Source organism: Echinops telfairi, unplaced genomic scaffold (genome assembly GCF_000313985.2).
Source record: "Echinops telfairi isolate 266 unplaced genomic scaffold, ASM31398v2 ScPeMD7_2291;HRSCAF=2852, whole genome shotgun sequence".
NCBI classification, from domain to species: domain Eukaryota; kingdom Metazoa; phylum Chordata; class Mammalia; order Afrosoricida; family Tenrecidae; genus Echinops; species Echinops telfairi.
The window spans coordinates 196,901-217,676 of NW_022106189.1; the positions used below are offsets into that span (position 1 = coordinate 196,901).

General features: G+C 43.0%; 1 protein-coding gene across 1 annotated transcript; it reads right to left on the reverse strand.

Annotated features, from left to right (window-relative positions):
- Window positions 1-12,803: 12,803 nt before the first annotated feature.
- Window positions 12,804-14,255, reverse strand: LOC101656592 (keratin, type II cytoskeletal 8-like). Its single transcript, XM_045293881.1, is given in 3 exon segments — window positions 12,804-13,854; window positions 13,856-13,971; window positions 13,974-14,255. Coding segments are annotated over 3 exon segments (1,449 nt in total).
- Window positions 14,256-20,776: the final 6,521 nt, after the last annotated feature.

A 20,776-nucleotide genomic window follows, 5' to 3' on the forward strand; every position in this document is an offset into this window, starting at 1 on the left:
GATGTACAAATGCGCTTTACACAATTGATGTGTGTATGGATTGGGATAACAGTTGTATGAGCCCCTAATAAAATGTTTAAAAAAAAAAAAGTTCTTTCTTATACATACTTGAGTATTTCCGGATTTGTTTCTCTAGTCAACCCGGCCTAACACAACAGATGGTGCAATCTTGCTCGCTGTAAGTGAGGAAGACATGAAGCACTTGCTGATGAAGACCAATGATTGCAGCCGTCAGTATGGATTACAATTCAGGGTAAAGAAAACAAATGTCCTCACAGCTAGACCAACAGGTCACATCATGATAAACAGAGAAAAGATTGAAGTTGTCAAGGATTTTATCTTGTTTGGATGCACAAGCAATGCTCCTGGAAGCAGCAAACAAGAAATTAAACAACACATTGCATTGTATAAATCTGCTGCCCAAGACCTCTTTAAATTGTTAAAAAGCAAGGATGTTACTTTGAAGACAAAGGTGTTCCTGACCCAAGCTATGGCATATATTTTCAGCAGCCTCATATGCATGTGAAAATTGGACATTGAATAAGGAAGACAGAAAAAAAAGTAGGTCCATATGAATTATGGTGTCGGCAAATAATATTGAAAGTACCATGGACTCCCAAAATAACAAACAGATCTGTCTTGGAAGAAGTATGGCCATAATGCTCTGTAGAGGCAAAGATGTTGGGACTTCAGCTTCCATACTTTGGACATGTTGTCAGGAGAGAGCAGTTCCTGGAGCAGAGCATCATGTTTGATAAAGTGTAAGAGCAGCAGTAAAGAGGAAGGCTCTCCATGAGATGGACTGACACCATGGCTGCAATAATAAAAACAATCGTAAGGATGGGCCAGGCCCAGGTGATGTTTCTTTCTGTTTACATAGGATCGCTGTGAGTGGGAACAGACTTGATGGCACCTAGCAGAAACGCCAGCCACTCACCTGTCAGTTTGGTGTATTTTGGTGGTTTGACTGTTGCTGTGATTGTGAAGGCTATACCATCAGTATTTCAAATACGCGCAGAAGCACCCAGGATGAAGAGGTTTCTGTGGAACTTCAAGACTAACACAGATGAGGAAGAAAGGCCTAGAGATCTACTTCCCAAAATTAGCCAGGAAACTCTATGGATCATAATAGAAAACTGTCAGATCTAATGTAGGAAGATGAGTCCTCTAAGTGGAAAGCACTCAAATTATAGTGGCTCCACCCGGAACTTCCGCATACTCACACTTGAGACAATGGTACTCAAAAGCTCAGCTTATTGCCATCCAGTGTATGCCTGTTCATAGCAACCCTGTGGGTAGAACAGCCCCTATGGGTTTCCAAGGCTATAACTCTTCAGGGGAGTGGAAAGCCTCATCTTTCTCCCACAGAGCCACTGGTGGCTTCGAACTGCTGACCTTGAGGATAACAGGCCAACACAAAACTATTATACCACCAGGGCCTCTTGTGACAATGGCACAGGACCAGGCGACGTTTGATTCTGATATACTTGGGGTCACCATGAGATAAAGCCAACTGTGTACAGCTAACAGCAATAACAACGCTTGCATAGTAGATCTATGCCCTCCATTTGTATTCAAACTCTCCCTGCTGCTGCCCCTGCCTTGGCATTGAAACCCTCCTACTCTCTCTCAGGAGCAAATAGCCCACATCATGCTACCACATCCACCATCCCCACCCCCTCTGCATGGTCGTCCTCCTCAGCTCCCTCTGCGTCCACATTTTTAGGCTGCGCTTCTCCCCTCTGTGAACATCCTCTGCAGCCTCATCTTTCTGCCATCACTCGAGTAAACCACAGCCATGCTCCTCCCCCACAGTTATAATTCGTGCTAACTCAGTCATAAAATGGCCAACAAAAGAGGAAGGGCACAAAAGACTTGAAAAATCACTTCACCAAAGAAGATATTAGTGCTCAAAAAGCACATGAAAAATTCTCAACTTCCTTATTTATCAGGGAAATGCAAATGAAAACATAATACACCACTACACAGCAACCATAATGATTCCAATATAAAGAAGTATGATAGTCCCAAATGTTGGTGAGGAGATGGAGCAGTTGACACTCGCGTACATTTGGGGTGATAAAGTGTGACCACTTCAGTAATTTAACTCACAATGTGTACAAGCTACAGATAAGGGAGCACATGATAGTCTCGAGAAATGGCTTCTCCCTCCCCACATGTTACTATGCCACTCCCCTTCTTAGTCTAATGCCCCGTACTTGAACCTGGCTGACTGCTTTGGCCAATAGAATTCAGTGGAAATGACACTGGATACCTTACAAAGCTGGATCAGAAAAGACCACGAACTTTCCATGTTATTTGCTGGAACATTTGTGCTTGGAAGGTGAACCATTCTGTAAGAAGCTTGGTGACCATGAAGCAGTCGTGCTATAATGAAGCCATCTCATCTGGAAGCCCCTTGTAGACACTCCCCGCAACAGTCTTAATCTTCAAGGCATCCCACCGCGGGTGTTAGAGTGTGAATGAAAACTCCCAGCTAATTCTACTTCTTTGCAACAGGCCCAGCTGAGAGCCCAGACACCATGGAACAGAGGCAAGTCTTCCTTGCCGTGCTGCCCGCTCATGGACTTCAGAATCCAGGAACATAATAAGATGCAGTTGATTTGGGTTACTATTAGAAGTTGGGGGAAAAACAAGTGTTATCTAGCGGCACGAAGTTTGGCAAATTTACTACTTGTGGTAACCTGGACAATAAAAGTCCCATCTAATGAATCCGTGCATCTGGATAAGGAGCTTTCTAGGCAGAATGTTGAAAGAATCATCTGGTCTCTTTTAGCAATGCATTATAAGGGAGGGCTATAGAGAGAGAAGCTAAAGACAGAAATGGTTCATTACTAAGCAGAACTTAAATTTCAGGACTAGTTGGATTCAAAAATAAAACTACTTATCATTCTAAGTTTCTCCCAGTATTAGTTTCTAGAAGTAAGAAAGTGTCTCATGACACAAAGCAAATCCAGGAAACCACTAGAAAAGTAGTTCAGGGTAAAGCTGGAGTCAAGGATCTTGGCGTCAAACCATAGAAAGATTTTTTTTCCTAGAAAAAAATGAAATACAAAAAAAATAGTTTAATTTGAAGTTAGATTGTAATAAGTTTTCAGATGCTTGGGTTTGCTTCTGCCTCAAGACCTTTGCATTTGCTGTTCTCAACTGGACGGGAGTTGACAACAAAAACAGCAACAACAAAATGCCCCAAAGAGGAGAGTCCCTGGGTGAGGCAAACAGGTCCGCATGCAGCTACTAGACAAAAGGTTGTCACTCTGAAGTTATCCAAAGACACCTCAGAACAAAGTCCTGACTGTCTGCTTCTGAATGGACAGTCTTGAAGCCTGTTGGAGTCTAGTTCTACTTTGTAGCACCTTGGGGTTAGTATGGGTCAGAATCTAGTCACAGTAACTGGTTATGCCTGAAAGGCTCTTTCTCCAGATCTTTATCTGATTGATTTCTCATCATTCTATCTCAGATCCAATGCCTCCCCCTCAAAAAGTATCTCCTCCCAGTCAGTTTTATCCCCCATTATTGTTTTCTAAGCAATTATCACTATAGGGAAAAGAATATTGGCATTTGTTTCTTCATTGTTTGCCTCCCCCACTGGACTATATAAATTCCATGAGAGCAAAGAAGTATTCTTCCTATTGTGCTTCCAGTTTTGATCATGCCCGGATATATAGTATAGTCTTCATTTTTAAAGTCCCAACAACAATAACAAAGTAAAACCGAAAACAACCTCAAATGGAAAGAAAGAGGACAATAATAAAAACTAGAACAAATTTAAAATAGGTCAAAAAGGAGAACAAATAATATGTTACATTTAAACCTAATGACATCTGCATTAATCCACTTTTCAGTGTACTCTGTCTGATAGCAAGGCTACTCAAATCCCTGGTCAATGGTCAGAGGCGATTCTGCAGAGGATTAATCCATCTGAGGGTCCTGCAAATGAATTTTGGTCTTTCATTGTCATCCATAGCTTTCTGGAAACGGAGTGTTCAGAATTTAACCTTTACTACCATTCCATCCTCTGGTCTTTTATATTATTGCCTACAGTCCTTGGATCACACAGGCTAGTGTGCTTCTTCCATCTGAACTTAGCTGATACCTCACTTTGATGGCTGCTTGCTTTAAGACAAGACTTTAAGACTTCAGTCCTTCACAGAAGGGCCACATGGAAGGGATGATAAATCCAGGGTGCAATATGGTATTTATGAACCACACAACTATCCTATAGTTCTCTAATATTTGTTCTCCTCAATATTATGACTTTTATTTGTTTTACCTCATTAATCATGTTAGATTTGCATATGTTCATCTGTATATTTAATATTGTTCCATACATGAAAGCCAAAATAGATAAGCCTTCAGAAACAGTAACAGGAGTAACAGTTCCTTGAGGGCATGGGAGGTGGGGAGGGGAGAATAGGGAGCTGATAGCGTTGGTGACTGCATAACCCCGATCGATGGGATTGAACAGCAGAAGTGTGTGTGAAGGAGTAGATGGGCTTGTGTAAGATATGGCCAAAAGAAAAACCATTGTTTAAAAAAAAAGAATGGTTCCTGATGGGTGTGGTGGGGGAGGGAGGAAACAAAGGGAAGCTAATATCAAGGACTTAGGAGCCATAGAGTCACTTCTGAATCACACAACAGAGTGAAGCACCTCCTGAACCTGTGCCATCCTCGCAATTATTCTTTTGTTAGAGCCCATTGTTGCAGCCACTGTGCCAATCCATCTCATCAAGGGCCTTCCTCTTCTTCACTGCCCTTCTACTGTATCAAGCATGGCACCATTCTCCAGGGGCTGGTCTCCTGCTTTCTTTGTTTCTCTTTGGAAGCGTGCTATCTAGAAATAGAATCTTTGAGAGGTGGCTGACACCTAGCAAGCAGTTAGGAAGCCTCTCAGGATCTGGAGCTATATTTTCATGCCACTGCTAAACAACCTGGGCTCATTAATGGCAGGCAAGAAGGAGGAGGCCATCAGCTCACCACTAAATTCCAGAGAGCTGGGGGTAGGGGCAGGCCTGAAGATAACCTGCTGGACAGCACACAGTCTGGGGCTTTCTGTAGGATTCTTTGTGTCCATTTCTCCCTCTGTGGTGCTGAGATGTCATTAGGAGAGGTATCTGTTCTTCAAGGGAGGTCTGAAGCTCAGGCTGCTGAAAGATATCCACTTCCAACAACGCTTTTGTTGGAAGAGGGATTAACAGAGACTCCAACTATTTGGCCATGTTGGGTTCTCCCAGTCTAACATTTTATTTTATTTTATTTTATTTTATTAATTTTTCTTGTGATCGGTATAGGGCTTAGGAAGCAGGTCGGTTTTTCATTCAGTAATTCATGTCATTGTTTACAACCCCCACAATATTAAACCGCTTATCCCACTTCCTCCCTGTGTTTCCTATTTCCATTTCTTCTTCTTTTCTAATCCATCTGAACTTTGTCCAAGGGTAAACGCTGCCTTTTCGATTTCCAATGGTTGACTATTTTAAGGAGTATTACCTCCCTAGTGTTATTGTTCCCTTTATAGGAATGGTTCATTGTTTGGCTGAAAATGGAGATTAGCTCATTTTTAGACTTGACGGGTGGCTAAGACTTGAGGGTCCCACCAGTCTATCTACTTTCTCCCACTCTATTGAAGACCATTTAATGTTATCACTTTCAGAGCATTTTGTAGTGGTAGTCAGGCACCATTCCATTCTGGTCTCAGAGTTGTGGATCCTGATGTTTGCATAGTCCATGGAACTAATTATTTCCATGAGTTTAATTATATACACTCTTCTCTGAACAGGGAGAGACCAGTAGGTGGCTACTCACAAGCTTTAAAGGCCCCACAGGAGTATCTTTGTAGATTATGTAATATCAATTGATTTTGGTATCCCCTAAAACTATGGTACCCTCCCAGGCCCAGTGACTCATTCCTCATGGTGTTTGGTTAGGCTTAAGAAATGTTCATACCTTGTCCCTGTATGCAAGGATATATTTGTACATTCATGGATACACATATACATATGACACATATACATATGTAAAAATATCCTGTCAAATCCATATATATTCATGAGTAGACACTGCCCTCTAGTTAATCACTTGACCTCCCTCCCCATCCCACCCCTGGTTATCATCCAAGAATGTTTCTTTAGTGGGAAAACATTTTCTTGACTTTTTATATTTGTCCTTTTGTGATTGAATGATTTCATTCAGATTAATGTTCTCCAAGTTCATCCATGTTATGGAGTGTGGGACTGATTTATCTTTATTCTTTAACACTTAATATAATTCCATTGTGTGGATGTAACATAGTTGGCTTACCCATTCTTCCATTGGTGGCCATTTAAGTGGTTTCCATCGTCCACTGGCATGAATAGTGCTACAACGAACATAAATATCCACACATCTGTTTTTGTTATGGCTCCTGTTTCTTTAGTAATTTCTGGATCTTATACCACTTCTATGTTCTGGTTTTTAAGAAAGCACCATACCACTTTCTAGTAGCAATTTATGAAGGTGCTAATATTCCCACATCCTCGTCAGCATGTAATGTTTTCTGGGTTTGTTTGTTTTTTAACTTTGTGATTAGTGCTAGAGTAAGATTAGAGCTCACTTTTGTTTTGATTTGCATCTGTCTAATGGCTAGTGATTTGGATCTCTCTAATGACATATTTCCATATGTCTGTTGGCCACCTAAATGTCCTTTTTGTCTTTCTATCTGTTTAATGACCTTTTGCTTTCTTCACATATGATGTCATTGATGTCATCCCACAATTTCCTTGGTTTGGGGTCATTAGTGTTCAGTGCACCAAATCTCTTCTTTTTTTTTAACCAAATCTATTCTTGACATGTTCTCTAAATTCAGGTAGAATATACTCAAGGTCATACATTGGCTCTCATGAACTTATTTTAATTTTTCTCATATTCAACTTGAATTTGAATGAGTCCCTGGCCTTGTTCTACTGAAGATATTGAGCTTTGTTGTGTTGGTTTTTGTTTTTGTTTTTTTGTCTCTCCACAGATGTAGTTTATTTGATTTCACACCTGATGAAGTTCATCTGTATTCCATCTGGCAAGATCCACATGTACAAGTATCTCAAAAAAACCAAACTCGCTGCAATCAAGTGGATTCGGACTCACAGTGGCCCTTAGAACAAGGGTTTTTAACCCATAGGTTACGACCCTTTCACAGGGGTTGCTTAAGACCATCAGAAAACACATATTTCCGTTGGTCTTAGGAACCGAGACACTGCTCCTCTATTGTCTCCAGGTGCGTCCGCCCACATACAGATATGCCCACATGCAGAGAACCCGTGAAGACTGTTACCCATGCTACACCATGCTTTGAGACAAAATTTCATTCATTTATAATAAGAAATAAATATTCCATAATATATAATTATATATTCTTTTGTGCTTTAATTATGTTCAATTTGTAACTATGAAAATACATCCTGCATATCAGCTATTTACATTATGATTCATAACAGTAGTAAAATTACAGTTATGAAGTAGCAGTGAATAATTTTATGGTTGGGGTCACCACCATACGAGGAACTGTATTAAAGGGTTGTGGCATTAGGAAGGTTGAGAACCACTGGTATAGGACAAGGCAGAACTGCCCCTGTAGATTTCCAAGACTGTAAGTCTTTATGAGAGCAAAAAATGGCACCTTTCTCCTGAAAAAGCCATTGGTGGGTGAGATAGTTTATTGTGCCAGCCTGGCCGATAAACACAAGTGGGATTAACTGAAGGGAAGAGATATAAATGCCTTGGTGAGTCTCGCCTTTCTTGTCTCTCGCTCTTTGATCATCGGACCAGTGTGTGGCTGCCTTGCTTGTCCTGTGCCTCAATTTAAAAGCTACACTACCTGTGGGACGCCTAGCCTACGGACTGTGTCACTGTAAGTTGAGCTCCCTTTAAGACATCACTGGAGCTGGGGACTGGCAGTTGGTGACCTGGCTGGCAGTTGGTGACCTGCCTTGTGATTGGCTGCTGTGCTGACATAGCCTAGCTCTCTCTATACATAGAGGAAGATCTGGCAGCAGATTGGACTGGAAGGACTGCTAGTCTCTCACATCTCTCTCACGGCAGTGAGTTGAATTGAGCCATTTGTAGTGCTTTATAATTTAACTGTTTCTTTCTTGTATTATATACTTAACTGTATATGATTTAACAGTTCATTCCTTGTTATATATCTACTTATCTTTATCAATAAATATATTAAATTATCAGCAATTTGGTTTTATCTCTCTAGAGAACCCTGTCTAACACAGTGGGTCAAACTGCGGATCTTTCACTTAGCAGCCCAACTCTCATAGCCCATCAGTGCTCCTTAGTATAGCCATTGTTGAGAAAAGGTATTTGCAATGACAAAATCTTGCAAAGATCTATCACCATGGCCGAATATTTCAACTACTGATCCTTCCTCTTTGTTGACAACTTTTGCATTTCAATCACTGGTAATTATCAGAGCAACTGATTGAATACTTGATCAATGTCAGTCTACAGTCATGCAGTTGTTGCTAGGTGCTATTGATTCCTAGGGATCCTGTGTACATGTAGTAGTTAGAGGATTTATGTCAACTTGAATTTTTATGAAAGTGGAGTCCAACTGCCAATCAGGTCACAACCTGATGATACTTCCTTGGGGTGTGGCCTTCTTATAAGAATAACCTCCCTCTCTCTCTGCTATTTTGCCTTCCTTTATACTGGGACTCTGTACCTGCCTCAAGGGGTGGCCCCATGTGGGCCACCTGAGCCTGAGAATTGTCCATGTCCTGCCATGTTTCCACTGACCTCGGATTCATGCAACTTTGCACTCACTGGTTTGTGACCTTTGTGCATTCTGCATCATCTTTCTGTGTCATCAGCCTGCAGCTACATGAGGCTACAGAGGGCCCGGGTTTGCATGCAACTTGTGAGCTTGAGTTGGACTGGGCTGGGATCGCTTCTTGAAATAAGATTATTTCTTGATATAAAACACTTTCTTATACATATATGCGTGTCACTAGACTTGTTTCTCTAGACAACACAGCCTAATACAGTACAACAGAATGAAACACTTATCAGTCCTCACAATTATTATTATGTTTCAGCCCATTGTGCCAATCCATGTTGTCAAGGATTATAATCTTTGTTGCTACCCCTCTAAGCATGATGTCCTCTTCCAGTGACTGGTCTTTCCTGACAACATGTCCAAAGTACATGAGATGAAGTCTCTCCACTCTTGCTTCTAAGGAGCATTCTAGTTTCACTTCTTCCAAAACCGATTTATTTGTTCTTTTGACAGTCCAAGGCACTTTTAATATTCCTCCGCAGTACCATAATTCAAACGCACCCATTCTTCTTTGGTCTTTTTTATGCAATGTCCAACTCCGTTTTCAGATTGCAGAGGTTGGTAAATGTCTCCAATTTCTTCATCATAAACATTCGTTGGTACATAAATCTGAATAATAGTCATAACTGGTTTTTCGTGTAGGTGTGTGGATATTATCCAATCACTGGCAGGGTTATACTACCAGCGAGATCTTGAAATGTTTTCTTTTAAGATGGATGCGACATCTTCAGTTTGTTACTACAACTGGGTAGACACTATGGTGGTCAGATTCTAAATGGCCAGTTTCATTCCGTATCAACTCACTCATGTCTAGGCTATCAATCTGTATTCATTCCCATCCATTTTTTGCAAGTTCCAATTTTCTTAGATTCATTCTTACGTTCGGTGTTCGGATGATAGATGCATGTTTTCAGCTGTTTCTTGCCTTTGTGAATGGTGCCTCATCAGCATATAAAGATTCTGAAAGCTTTATTCCAGAAGGCAGCTCTTCCCTAGTCAAACAGAGAATGCCTTCTCATCTGAAGGCCTCATCTTCTGGCTCTGTATCAGACAATGTTCTACTGCTTTCCATAAGGTTTTCAATGGCCATTCTTTTTATTCTGAAGTGGACCACTATGGTTTCCCCCGAGTTTCTCTCCGTCTGAAGGCTCCACTGACCCCTTTTCACCCTGGGTGACCCAGCTGGTATTTGAAATACTGATGTACAACTTTCAGCATCGCAGCAATATACAAGCGACTATATTCTAACAAACCGACAGATGAGTTATGGGAAAAGGTGCTACCTAACATCTGTTGTGCAATATAATGTGCCTGGCCCTGTATCAAGCACCCTTCCATTCATTAGCTCATTTATTATTCTCATCAGCCCAATTGGGTCGGTGTTATTCCTTTCTCAGCTTCACATCTGAGAAATGCTAGTAGGTAGTAGCACTCCTCAAGTGTGTGGAAGTTCATAATCGATGTTTTTAACTCCCTCGCGTGGAGAGCATTTCCATTCACTCTCCACTCATTTATTTGATAGGAAGAAATGCAAACAGAACAAATGACCTCTAGGACTCCATTTTCACATTCCTCCAGTATTGTTTTACTTACAATGTTTATAGGTGGGAAAAAAATAAAATTATTATTTAAATTATCTTCTTTCAGGATTTGGATTTGTCTCTTACAAGTGTTCTGGAAAGTTGCACATTCTTTTCCAGTTGCTAAGAAAAGCTCCCTCATATGGGCTCCCAAACTGGCAGAGTTGTAATGTTTGTCTCATTTTGTCTCACTGTACTTAGGAGGTACTACAGGCTCTTTTTATGAAGGAGAACACTGTGAGGCTCAGAGACTTTCGATGAGTTGATCAAGGATTTAACAGATGGTTGAGAAACATGGACAGCACCCACACTCAGTTCTCCTGGCTTGAATTCTGGTGCCTTAGATTTGTCACTCTCTTAACTGGTCCCCAAACTGGTTTCACAATAAACTGAAGCTTGCTTCCAAGTGCCCGTGGTTTCTGCAAGCATTTTCCAGACGCTGGTACTGCCTGATTACCATTCCTGAATGGCACACCTCTGAGCACTTGTGAGTTAGGTGAGCAGAGAGTTGCACCTAAGTGGATAGGCACTCATGGCCACCAGCACAGCTTTCATGGATCAGGCGTAAGGCATCATCAGAACAAAAAATCTTACCATAGTGAATGATGGGGGGAGTGCGGAGTGGAGATCCAAAGCCCATTAGTAGGCCACTGGAGATCCCCTTGCAGAGGGGTCTCGGGGAGGAGATGAGCCAGTCAGGGTGCGATGTAACAATGATGAAAAATACAACTTTCCTCTAGTTCCTAAATGTTTCCTCCCCGCTCCCACTACCATGACTCGAATTCAATCTTGCAAGTCTGGCTAGACCAGAGGAGGTACACTGGTACAGATAGGAACTGAAAATACAGGGAATCCAGGACGGATGAGCCCTATAGGACCAGTGGTGTGAGTGGCAAAACAGGGAGGGTAAAGGGAGAATGGGTAGGAAAGAGGGAACCGATTACATGGAACTGTGTGTGACCTCCTCCCTGGGGGACAGACAACCGAAAAGTGGATGAAGGGAGACATCGGACAGGGCAAGATATGACAAAATACCCATTTATAAACTATCAAGGGCTCATGCGGGAGGGGGGAGCGGGGAGGGAGGGGAAAAATGAGGACCTAATGTCGGGGGTTTAAATGGAGAGAAAATATTTTGAGAAACGATGTACAAATGCACTTTACACAATTGATGTGTGTATGGATTGGGATAACAGTTGTATGAGCCCCTAATAAAATGTTAAAAAAAAAAAAAAAGAAAATGGATCTTTTCTGTCAAGGTTTCCACTTGTGTTGAGGGCCTATAAGAAGCCTGGTTGTTCTACCTTGTGCTTCCTCATGGCCAGGGATGGATTAGCCAACAAATAAAATGAGCATGTGTTTAGGACATCCACAAACAGGAATGCCTGTTGTCCCAAGAAAAGACCCATAGATGCCAAGCTGACCAAAATGAAAAGCAAGCACCACATGAAGGGAACTTACCGGCGCTAAATGAAATTGATTCCATCTTATAGATTGTATATAGTGGCAATAACTGTTTCCTTTCAGATCTATTGGATATAATCTGTTACTCAGTTCTCTCTTTGACCACATAGAAGCACATCTTTGTTAATCTAATCACATAACCTGTGACTTATCTGGTTCGGCAGATTGCAAACCAAATGGGTCTTCAGATGGAGCATTCTCTTATATATGTATCCGGCTCTTTGCACTAGCTCTTGCCTGCATCAAGTATCATGTAATAGTCCAGTGAACTGAGAAGACATAGTATCACAGAATGGGAAGTTTGTAAATATTTTGTCACTTGTGGAGATCTGCAAATGGTCTGCCAATAAACATTGTAAGACAAACAAATGAAATTATTTCACATTGCCTTGCAAATACTATTGCTTATCACTATCCCAGGCCTTACAAATAAAATTACATGCTCCAAATTTGTTTTTTACTTACAAATTTTCAAATAGAAATTTTTGTGTTAATATCTAAACTCAAATGTCAATTTTATTTCATTGATTTGGTTCTACCAAAGAAAATGGACTTGAGTAATTTAAAACAAATAAAAGTATCTACTTGCTTTATAAAATGTTTTTTGTTGTTGTTTTTCAGGCTTGGTTTTTTAATTTAAAGATCATTTCATTGCAGGGTCTTGCAGCTCTTATAGCAATCCAGACATCAATTCGTATCTAGTATATGTGTACATAAGTTGCCAGGTTTTATTTTACAAAAGACCATTTGGGCTTTCCTTGGGGGGTCATGGGCAAAGGGGGTACTCCCTCCTAAGTAGTTGATTCCCACAGGGTGGGCTGAGGCCTGGGCCAATCCTGCGGTCTCCTGTTCCCTTGGCACCCCTGCCCAGCTCTGGGCAGGCAGGGGCAGGGACAGGCTATGAGGGGTTACAGAGGCATTCACTTGGGCAGGACATCCGAAGACTCGGACACCAGCTTCCTGTCCCGGGTCTCGATCTTCTTCACCACCACTGCCTTGGTGGAGCTGGTGCGGGAGAAGGAGCTGGAGCCCCCGCCTGGGCTGAGGCTGGACTGCAGGGAGCTCAGGCCATAGGTGAGGCCAGGGTTCGTGAGGCCCTCGTAGCTCGAGGTCAGCCCACCGGAGTAGCCACTGGTGGTCTTCGTGTGGATGCTCATGTTCTGCATCCCGGACTCCAGCCGGCTCTCCTCGCCCTCCAGCAGCTTGCGGTAGGTGGCGATCTCAATGTCCAGGCCCAGCTTGACGTTCATCAGCTCCTGGTACTCGTGCAGCTGCTGCGTCATGTCCTGCTTGGCCCGAAGCAGGGCGGCCTCCAGCTCTGCCAGCATGCTGTTGGTGTCCTTGATGGCCAGCGCCCCGCACTGCTCAGCGTCCATGATGGCGGCCTCCAGGGACGCTCTCTGGCCTTTGAGCCCCTCGATCTCAGCCTGGACCCGGCTGATGTTCCGGTTCATCTCTGAGATCTCCGTCTTGGTCCGACGAAGATCATCCCCATGCTTCCCAGCCTGGGCCTGCAGCTCCTCACGCTTGATCTGGTACATGCTCTCAGCCTCGGCCCGGCTGCGGTTGGCGATCTCCTCGTACTGGGCCTCGACCTCGGCAATGGTGCCATCCATGTCCAGGGAGCGGCTGTTGTCCATGGACCGTACCACGGACGTGTCCAAGATCTGGACCTGCAGCTCACGGAGCTCCTCTTCGTGCAGCTGCATGAGGAAGTTCATCTCATCCGTCAGCCCTTCCTGGCAGGACTCCAGCTCCACCTTGTTCATGTACGCTTCATCCACGTCCTTCTTGATGAGAACAAACTCATTCTCCTTCCCTGTTCGTTTGTGGAGCTCGTCCTTGTACTTAATCTTGAAGTCCTCCACCAGCCCCTGCATGCTGCCCAGCTCTGCCTCCAACTTCAGCTTCTCCTGGCCCAGCATCTCCAGCTGCTGCCTGAGGTTGTTGCTGTAGCTCTCGACCATGTTGCAGAAGGCTCCACTTGATCTCCAGCATCTTGTTCTGCTGCTCCAGGACCTGCACCTTGTCAATGAAGGAGGCAAACTTGTTGTTGAGGGTCTTGATCTGCTCCTTCTCCTGGGTGCGCGCACGGCCTGCACGTTGGGGTCCACCACGAACTTCAGGGGGCTCAGCAGGCTCTGGTTCACCATGATGGCCGTGATGCCCCCAACACCTCCTGCCCCACCGAAGCCCCCGACCATACCCATGCCGGTGCCCAGGGCAACCCGGAAGCTGCTGCTGTTGCCCACCCAGAAGAAGGCCGAGGAGCTGATGCGGGCGCCGGGCACACTGGTGTAAGACCAGCTGTTGAAGGCCTGGGGACCAGAGGACACCTTGCAGGAGTTCTGGGTTACCCTGACAGACGACATGGTGACGGCTACTGGGAGGCAGCAGTGGGACCCAACACAAGTTCAAGAAGGAGCTGAGAAGTAGATTTGAAGTGGGGGGATAAAATGTTTTATACATTTAAAATTCTTTGATTATTCAAGTTTATTTGCTATTGTAAATCCAGTTTTAAAATAAGACAATATTTTACGTGTAGGTAAAATTAAATGGCAACAGCTAAGTGGAGTGCAAAAGCAAAAGCTCCTAAAATCAAAAGAAAAGGATTTGTGGTGCCTTAAACATAGGTTCAAAATTAGCTTTCTTTTTAAAATGTAATGAATCAAGAGACTTCTTCCGTTAGATGTGTGGAATTAATTGGTGCAAATTATCGTACTAACCTATAGCGCTGAAATGCTAACAGTTATATGACTAAAACAGGGTTGATGCTGAATGCTGCGCCATTCCTGGCATTGGTACAAAGATTAACGGGTCTGGAAAGTGAGACTCTTTTACAATCTGAGATGGCTGAATCCGCAAACCACATAAGCAACAGAAATCGCGATCCTGCTTTGTGAACGATTTTTTTTCCTAATAATGCAAATTGGATCAAAATAGGTCCAAGTGGCTGGCAGCAACATTTGAAATTTTATGGTGAAAGCTTTTGGATGATAATACAAAGGGAAAAAAATCTGCAACTGGAATTTATTTCTAGGGTGCAAAGTATAAGAAGGACTTCTGGTCACTGCGTTGTCCATTCGTCGGCTCTGTGTTTTGCTTTGTTTGGAAGTTATTCAGCACCAACGCATTTCATTCCCAATTTGCTACAGATGGAACTAGCAGTGATTGGTGAAACTTGAATACGATTGATAAACATGCATGAAAATAGTTCAATTAACAGAGATTGTGTGTTGTCAGAGATAAGCCAAAGACATGGTTTTTGCTTACCTTATGAACTGGAAACACAAATTAATGAAGAACTTCATTACTGGAAGGTCATTTTCAACACCTTATTGTTGTCATCGTAGCAATCACTGTATGTGGACTACCTTTTTGAGGAAGAAATGAAGTGTTTGGGCTCCCACAAGATGGATAACTAGGGGCAAGATATGACAAAATACCCATTTATAAACTATCAAGGGCTCATGCGGGAGGGGGGAGCGGGGAGGGAGGGGAAAAATGAGGACCTAATGTCGGGGGTTTAAATGGAGAGAAAATGTTTTGAGAAACGATGTACAAATGCGCTTTACACAATTGATGTGTGTATGGATTGGGATAACAGTTGTATGAGCCCCTAATAAAATGTTAAAAAAGAAAGAAAAGAAAAAAAGATGGATAACTAGGGGGCTTACTCGAACTTGCTCAATTCGACCCTATTTTTTAATTAAATACTTTTATTGGGGGCTCTTACAACTCTTATCACAATCCATACATCCATCCGTTGTGTCAAGCACATTTGCACCTGTGTTGCCATCATCATTTTCTTTCTTCTTGAGCTCTTCTCATTTTTCCCTCCCTCCCTCTCCCACCTTCCCTCCTTCACAAACCCTTGATAAATTATCAATTTCAGATCTTACATCTGACACTGTCTCCCTTCACCCACTTTTCTGTTGTTCATGCCCCTGGGAGGGGGTTATATTTCCCCTTTCTTCCTCCACCTTCCCCTTACCCCCCTGGTATCTCTATTCTCATTATTGATCCTGAGAGGTTTATCTATCCTGGATTGCCTGTGTTGCCGGCTCTTATCTGTAGCAGTGTACATGTCTGGTCTAGTCAGATTTGTAAGGTAGAATTGGAGTCATGATAGTGGGAGGAGGGGGAGGAAGCATTAAAGAACTAGAGAAAAGTTGTATGCTTCATTGGCGCTATACTGACTGGCTCACCTCTTTCTTGTGACCCTTCTGTAAAGGGATGTCCAGTTGTCTACAGATGGGCTTTGGGTCTCCATTCTTTGCCCCACCCCTGCTCCCCAAATTTACATTGGTATGATTTTGTTCTGGGTTTTAGATGCCTGATACCTGATCCCATAAACACCTCTGGATCACATAGGCTGGTGTGCTTCTACCACGTGGGCTTTGTTGCTTCTCAGCTAGATGGCCACTTGTTTATTTTCAAGCCTTTGAGACCCCTGACGCTATATATTTTGATAGCCAGGCACCATCAGCTTTCTTCACCACATTTGCTTATGCACCCACTTTGTCTTCAGCAAATGTGTCGGGAAGGTGAACATCACAGAATGCCGAATTATTAGAACAAACTGTTCTTACATTAAGGGAGTACTTGAGTAGAGGACCAATGTCCATCTGCTACTTTAATACTTTATATATAAATATAAGTACATAGATCTATTTCCCTATCATTATAAATATAGGTACATATATACATGCCTGGATTTAGACCTCTATAACTGTCCTTTTCTCTATTTCCTTTTACTTTCCTCTTGTCCCACTATCATGTTCCACCTTCATTCAGGTTTCAGTAACTCCTCGCTGTTACATTAACCTTGAATAAGCCCCACTAGGCCCTTCTCTCCATCAATTTTAGTTCACTTGTTGTTCCCTTGTCCCTTGGTTGGTTGACCCATGCCCCTCCAACTCCTTTCTCCTACCTCCCCGTCTCCCATGTACCCCCCAGAACTGTCAGTCCTATCTTCTGCCCCAAATTGTTTATCCCGCCTATCTTCTCTAGATAGACATGCAGAGACATTAATAAGCACAAAAACAAGGCCACGCCAAACAAAAGAACAAAGGAAGACAAAACCACCAAAAAAACCTAACAACAACAAAAAAGAAAGCCAATGACAAAAAAGATTTTGACCTTTAGGAGTATTTTCCAGTCAAGTCTGATGGGGTGCCACACTCTATTCCCAAAGTCTATTTTTTATATTCCCGAGGTCTTCATTGCTTTGCTCCCCTTGCTGCTCTGTTGCATGCCCTTAGTGTTGCGTCCAGTGTGATGGGGTCAGATCAGGCACAATTCCCGCACTGTGTCTCAGTGTTGTCCCCTGCAGCGCTATGGTTCAGTGAGGGACTTCTCGTGTTGTGGTGGGGCCAGCGCTATTGTCCTCTCTGTGCATTGTTTGCTCTGAGCAAGTATATCATCCTCAGGGTTTAGTGGGCCAGGATGTGCTCCACTCACTCTCCTTCCCCTTTGTTTGTTCCTGTATGCTCTGATCAGACGTACCCCTCTCCCTAGGCTGTAGCTTCAGTGCTGTTCTCCGAAGTGCATTCTTCTGGGGGGTGAAGAGCAGGGAGAGAGTTTGACCCATTTTTAGCAGGCCACACCTCAAAACATTAACATAGTAAAAGGCAAGCCATCGTATATGTCTAAAACAAGATGTTAACACAAACCAAACTCATGTCCATCAAGTCTATGCAGACTTGTGGGAAATAGATAGATTTCTCCCAAGTTGTCTCCCCCAAATATATCCCAAACTTAGCTGCTTGCTACACGTGGCAGATGACTATACACTTGGAAGTCAACAGAAGTAGGTCAGGGGTTATTCTCCCTAAGGGTTATCAGCCATCCAGAGCAAGCAGACACCATTGTTTATCCCACAACAAGTAGGGCCCACTCCCTTCTGAAAAGAATAGTAGTAGTAAATTGTTTCCCTGAAGGAGAGCCCAGGGAGGTCAAGCCCACTCAAGGGTGACCAAGGTTAGGCCTCCATCGTGAATCTAGGGTCCGCCCTTCTTGTCACATGTACAACCCTAGCTCATCCCCTTCCTGTTACGCTTATGCCTATGGTATATCCCCCTCCTATTGCTTGTATTGCCTATTGTATAGCCCCTTCCTCTGACGTGTGGTTACCTGTAATCACACCCCCCTAAGTAGATATAAGCCTTGGTTAGCAATAAAGTTCGCCCCAGCTCACGCTCTCTCTCCAGCTCGCTCCGGCGCTGTATCACCAAGAGAAGCTGAGGTGAGCATGCTACCCTGAGATGTGTCTGACTCCATTATTTCAATTTCTCTTCTTCTTTTTTTTTTTTTTTTTGAAGTTGAGAAAGGCTTTATTGAGGCAAGGTAAGAACTCCTGGGAGGGAAGGGAGAGCAGAGAAGGACCGGGGCATCTTGAGTCCCCGGGTGGGTTCTGAGACCCAACGAGTTAGGTCAGGGAAATCGTGCCTGGCAGTGAGGCAGTGGGACATATATAGGACTTGAGCCAAGGACGCATGTACTGATAAGGGGAAGGAAGGCCTTCTGGTGCTGCAGCTGCAGGGTCTGATCAATTTCTCTTCTATCTCTCATGCTCTCTATGACTTTACTATAATCTTACTGAACCCATGATTGTTGTGGGGAGCTGGCTTTTCCTCCACACAGACTCATAGCACCCTATAAGACAGGCAAGAACTGCCCCTGTGAGTTTTCAAGACTGTACCTCTTTTTTGCTTTTTTCATTCATTAGCTTTTTTGTTATTATTATTATTACTTCTTTTATTGGAAGCTCTTACAGATATCACAACATTCCATAGTTTGATCACATTAAGCAGTAATGCACTTATGTTGGTAATGTGAGATGACATATTGCAACACTTTCATCACAAGTCAGGTTCTCCAAGATTCTGAAGCAAATTTAAAATACGCACAGATCTCTGTGCATAATTTAAGGAAAGAGTTTGAGAACACAACAAATACTACCAAATGCTGCTCATCAAGCAGTTCACCATTGCCGAGCATGGGAAAGGAATCAATCAATGCCACAGTGCTCCAGAAGTATTATGTGCCCGAGACCAGTTACATGTAACTAACTCCATAGTGCACCATCATTGACACACCTGATTCTTGCATAAAAAAAGATGAAAGTATATGATGTTCTGACTAATAGATTTTTCTGCTTAAACAATGGGGCCTATAACTGATGAATGATGCATGAAGGCACCCAAGAAATCAGTGCAGGCTTATCCCAATGACATAATTACAAACCTTTATGGAGACATGTGACAATCCCATTCTTAAATAAGAACAGTTGCTTACACATTCAGGAGAAACATGCTTTACTCATGCAAGCACACATGGTTCCAAAATAGAAGATAAAATAAAACATATATTTCCCAATGTTGAAATTACTTTACCCATATTCCTGATGTTTTAAATAGTCACAAACTGCAATGGAACACTCGTTTTTTATCCTAAAGATACCAAGAAAATTCCTCCACATATAATGATTCAAAAAAAGCTCTATTTTCTTATTTTGTGTGGAAGTAGATATTGTTCAGTAGTTTGTGATTAAATCATTGAAGAATTTGTAAGAGCAGAAAATAGAAAGATGTTTTAAATTATAACTTGTTAGAGAGGAACTTTTGCTCACTATCATCAAGAGGATGCTGACTCACAGATACCCTACAGGACTCCCCCGGTGAGTTTCTGAGATGGTAACTCTTTACAGCAGTACAAAGTCTGATCTTTCTTCTGCAGAGCAGCTGGTGGTTTTGAACTGCTGGCCTTGCCATTAGCAGCCCAATGCACTCCACCACAAGAGCTCCTATTAGAGATGAAAGACATCTAAAAATAAAATACAGTAATTTGTTATCTGCTTTCTGATCATTAAATGCTATATAATGACATGTTCTCAGTTGTTCACTCATAATTATACCATTTATTAGGAAACAAGCATCAAAACTGAAGTACAAGCCATTTAAAGCAAAATTGGTGGAGTCAATTTTCAGTGGGAGGTCAACAGAATTTTACATGGATTGTTGAAACAACAAAGTTCACTGACTCCTTTTCTATTGTCGAATAAGTGGAATATTCTTTTTGTAGAAAATTTGGTATGTACTAAAAAATTTAGTACCTGCATCCTCTTAGAATTTTATGGCCTAGTTCATCTCATTCTGTTAAAATGGCATACACCACTTTTGCAGTACAATAGCTAATATTATAGTTGCGTTTTAAGAAGTTATAATCATGGAGAGCTACCACATGTATACACGTGTACATATTTCATTTATTTGTAGATGTGTGTCTATCATATATATATCTCTCACAAATGTCCTTTGAATGTGTGAAGGAGAGGAAGGTTACCAATGTTTGGGGCACAGACTGTGACCCTGGGAAGTCATAGCCCACAGTAGGCCTTGGCATTGTCCCAAGTCTATGGTCACCCCGGCAGGAAAGGGCCCCTGGATTGCGTGGCTGACACCCTGGCGCTGGCACCTACAGGGCGGAGGCAGAACCTGGACGAGAAGGACTTGGAAGCCTGAGATTCCTATAACCTACCATGTAGCCGGGACCGGGTGGGCCCAGTCGCTCCTTTAGCTTCCGGCAAGGGCTAAATCTAAGGCCACGACCAAGGAAGAGATGGCCATGGCCGCGGAAGCGCCCCATTGAGAGCGTGAAGCTTCAGCCCAGAGAGGGGGCTGCACCCAGGGCAGAGGCCCGCCGGCTGGGAGCTCCAGAGCCGGCGGAAGCCGGACCCCGGCGGTGTCCCCGCGGGCTTTTCCGCAGTCAGCACACAGTTCTAGGGGTTCGCTCTGCCTGGGGTCTCCAGTGCACCCAGTTCCAGGAGACTTTTCCAGATCATTAGCGTGTGTGTGTGTGTGTGTGTGTGTGTGTGTGTGTGTGTGTGTGT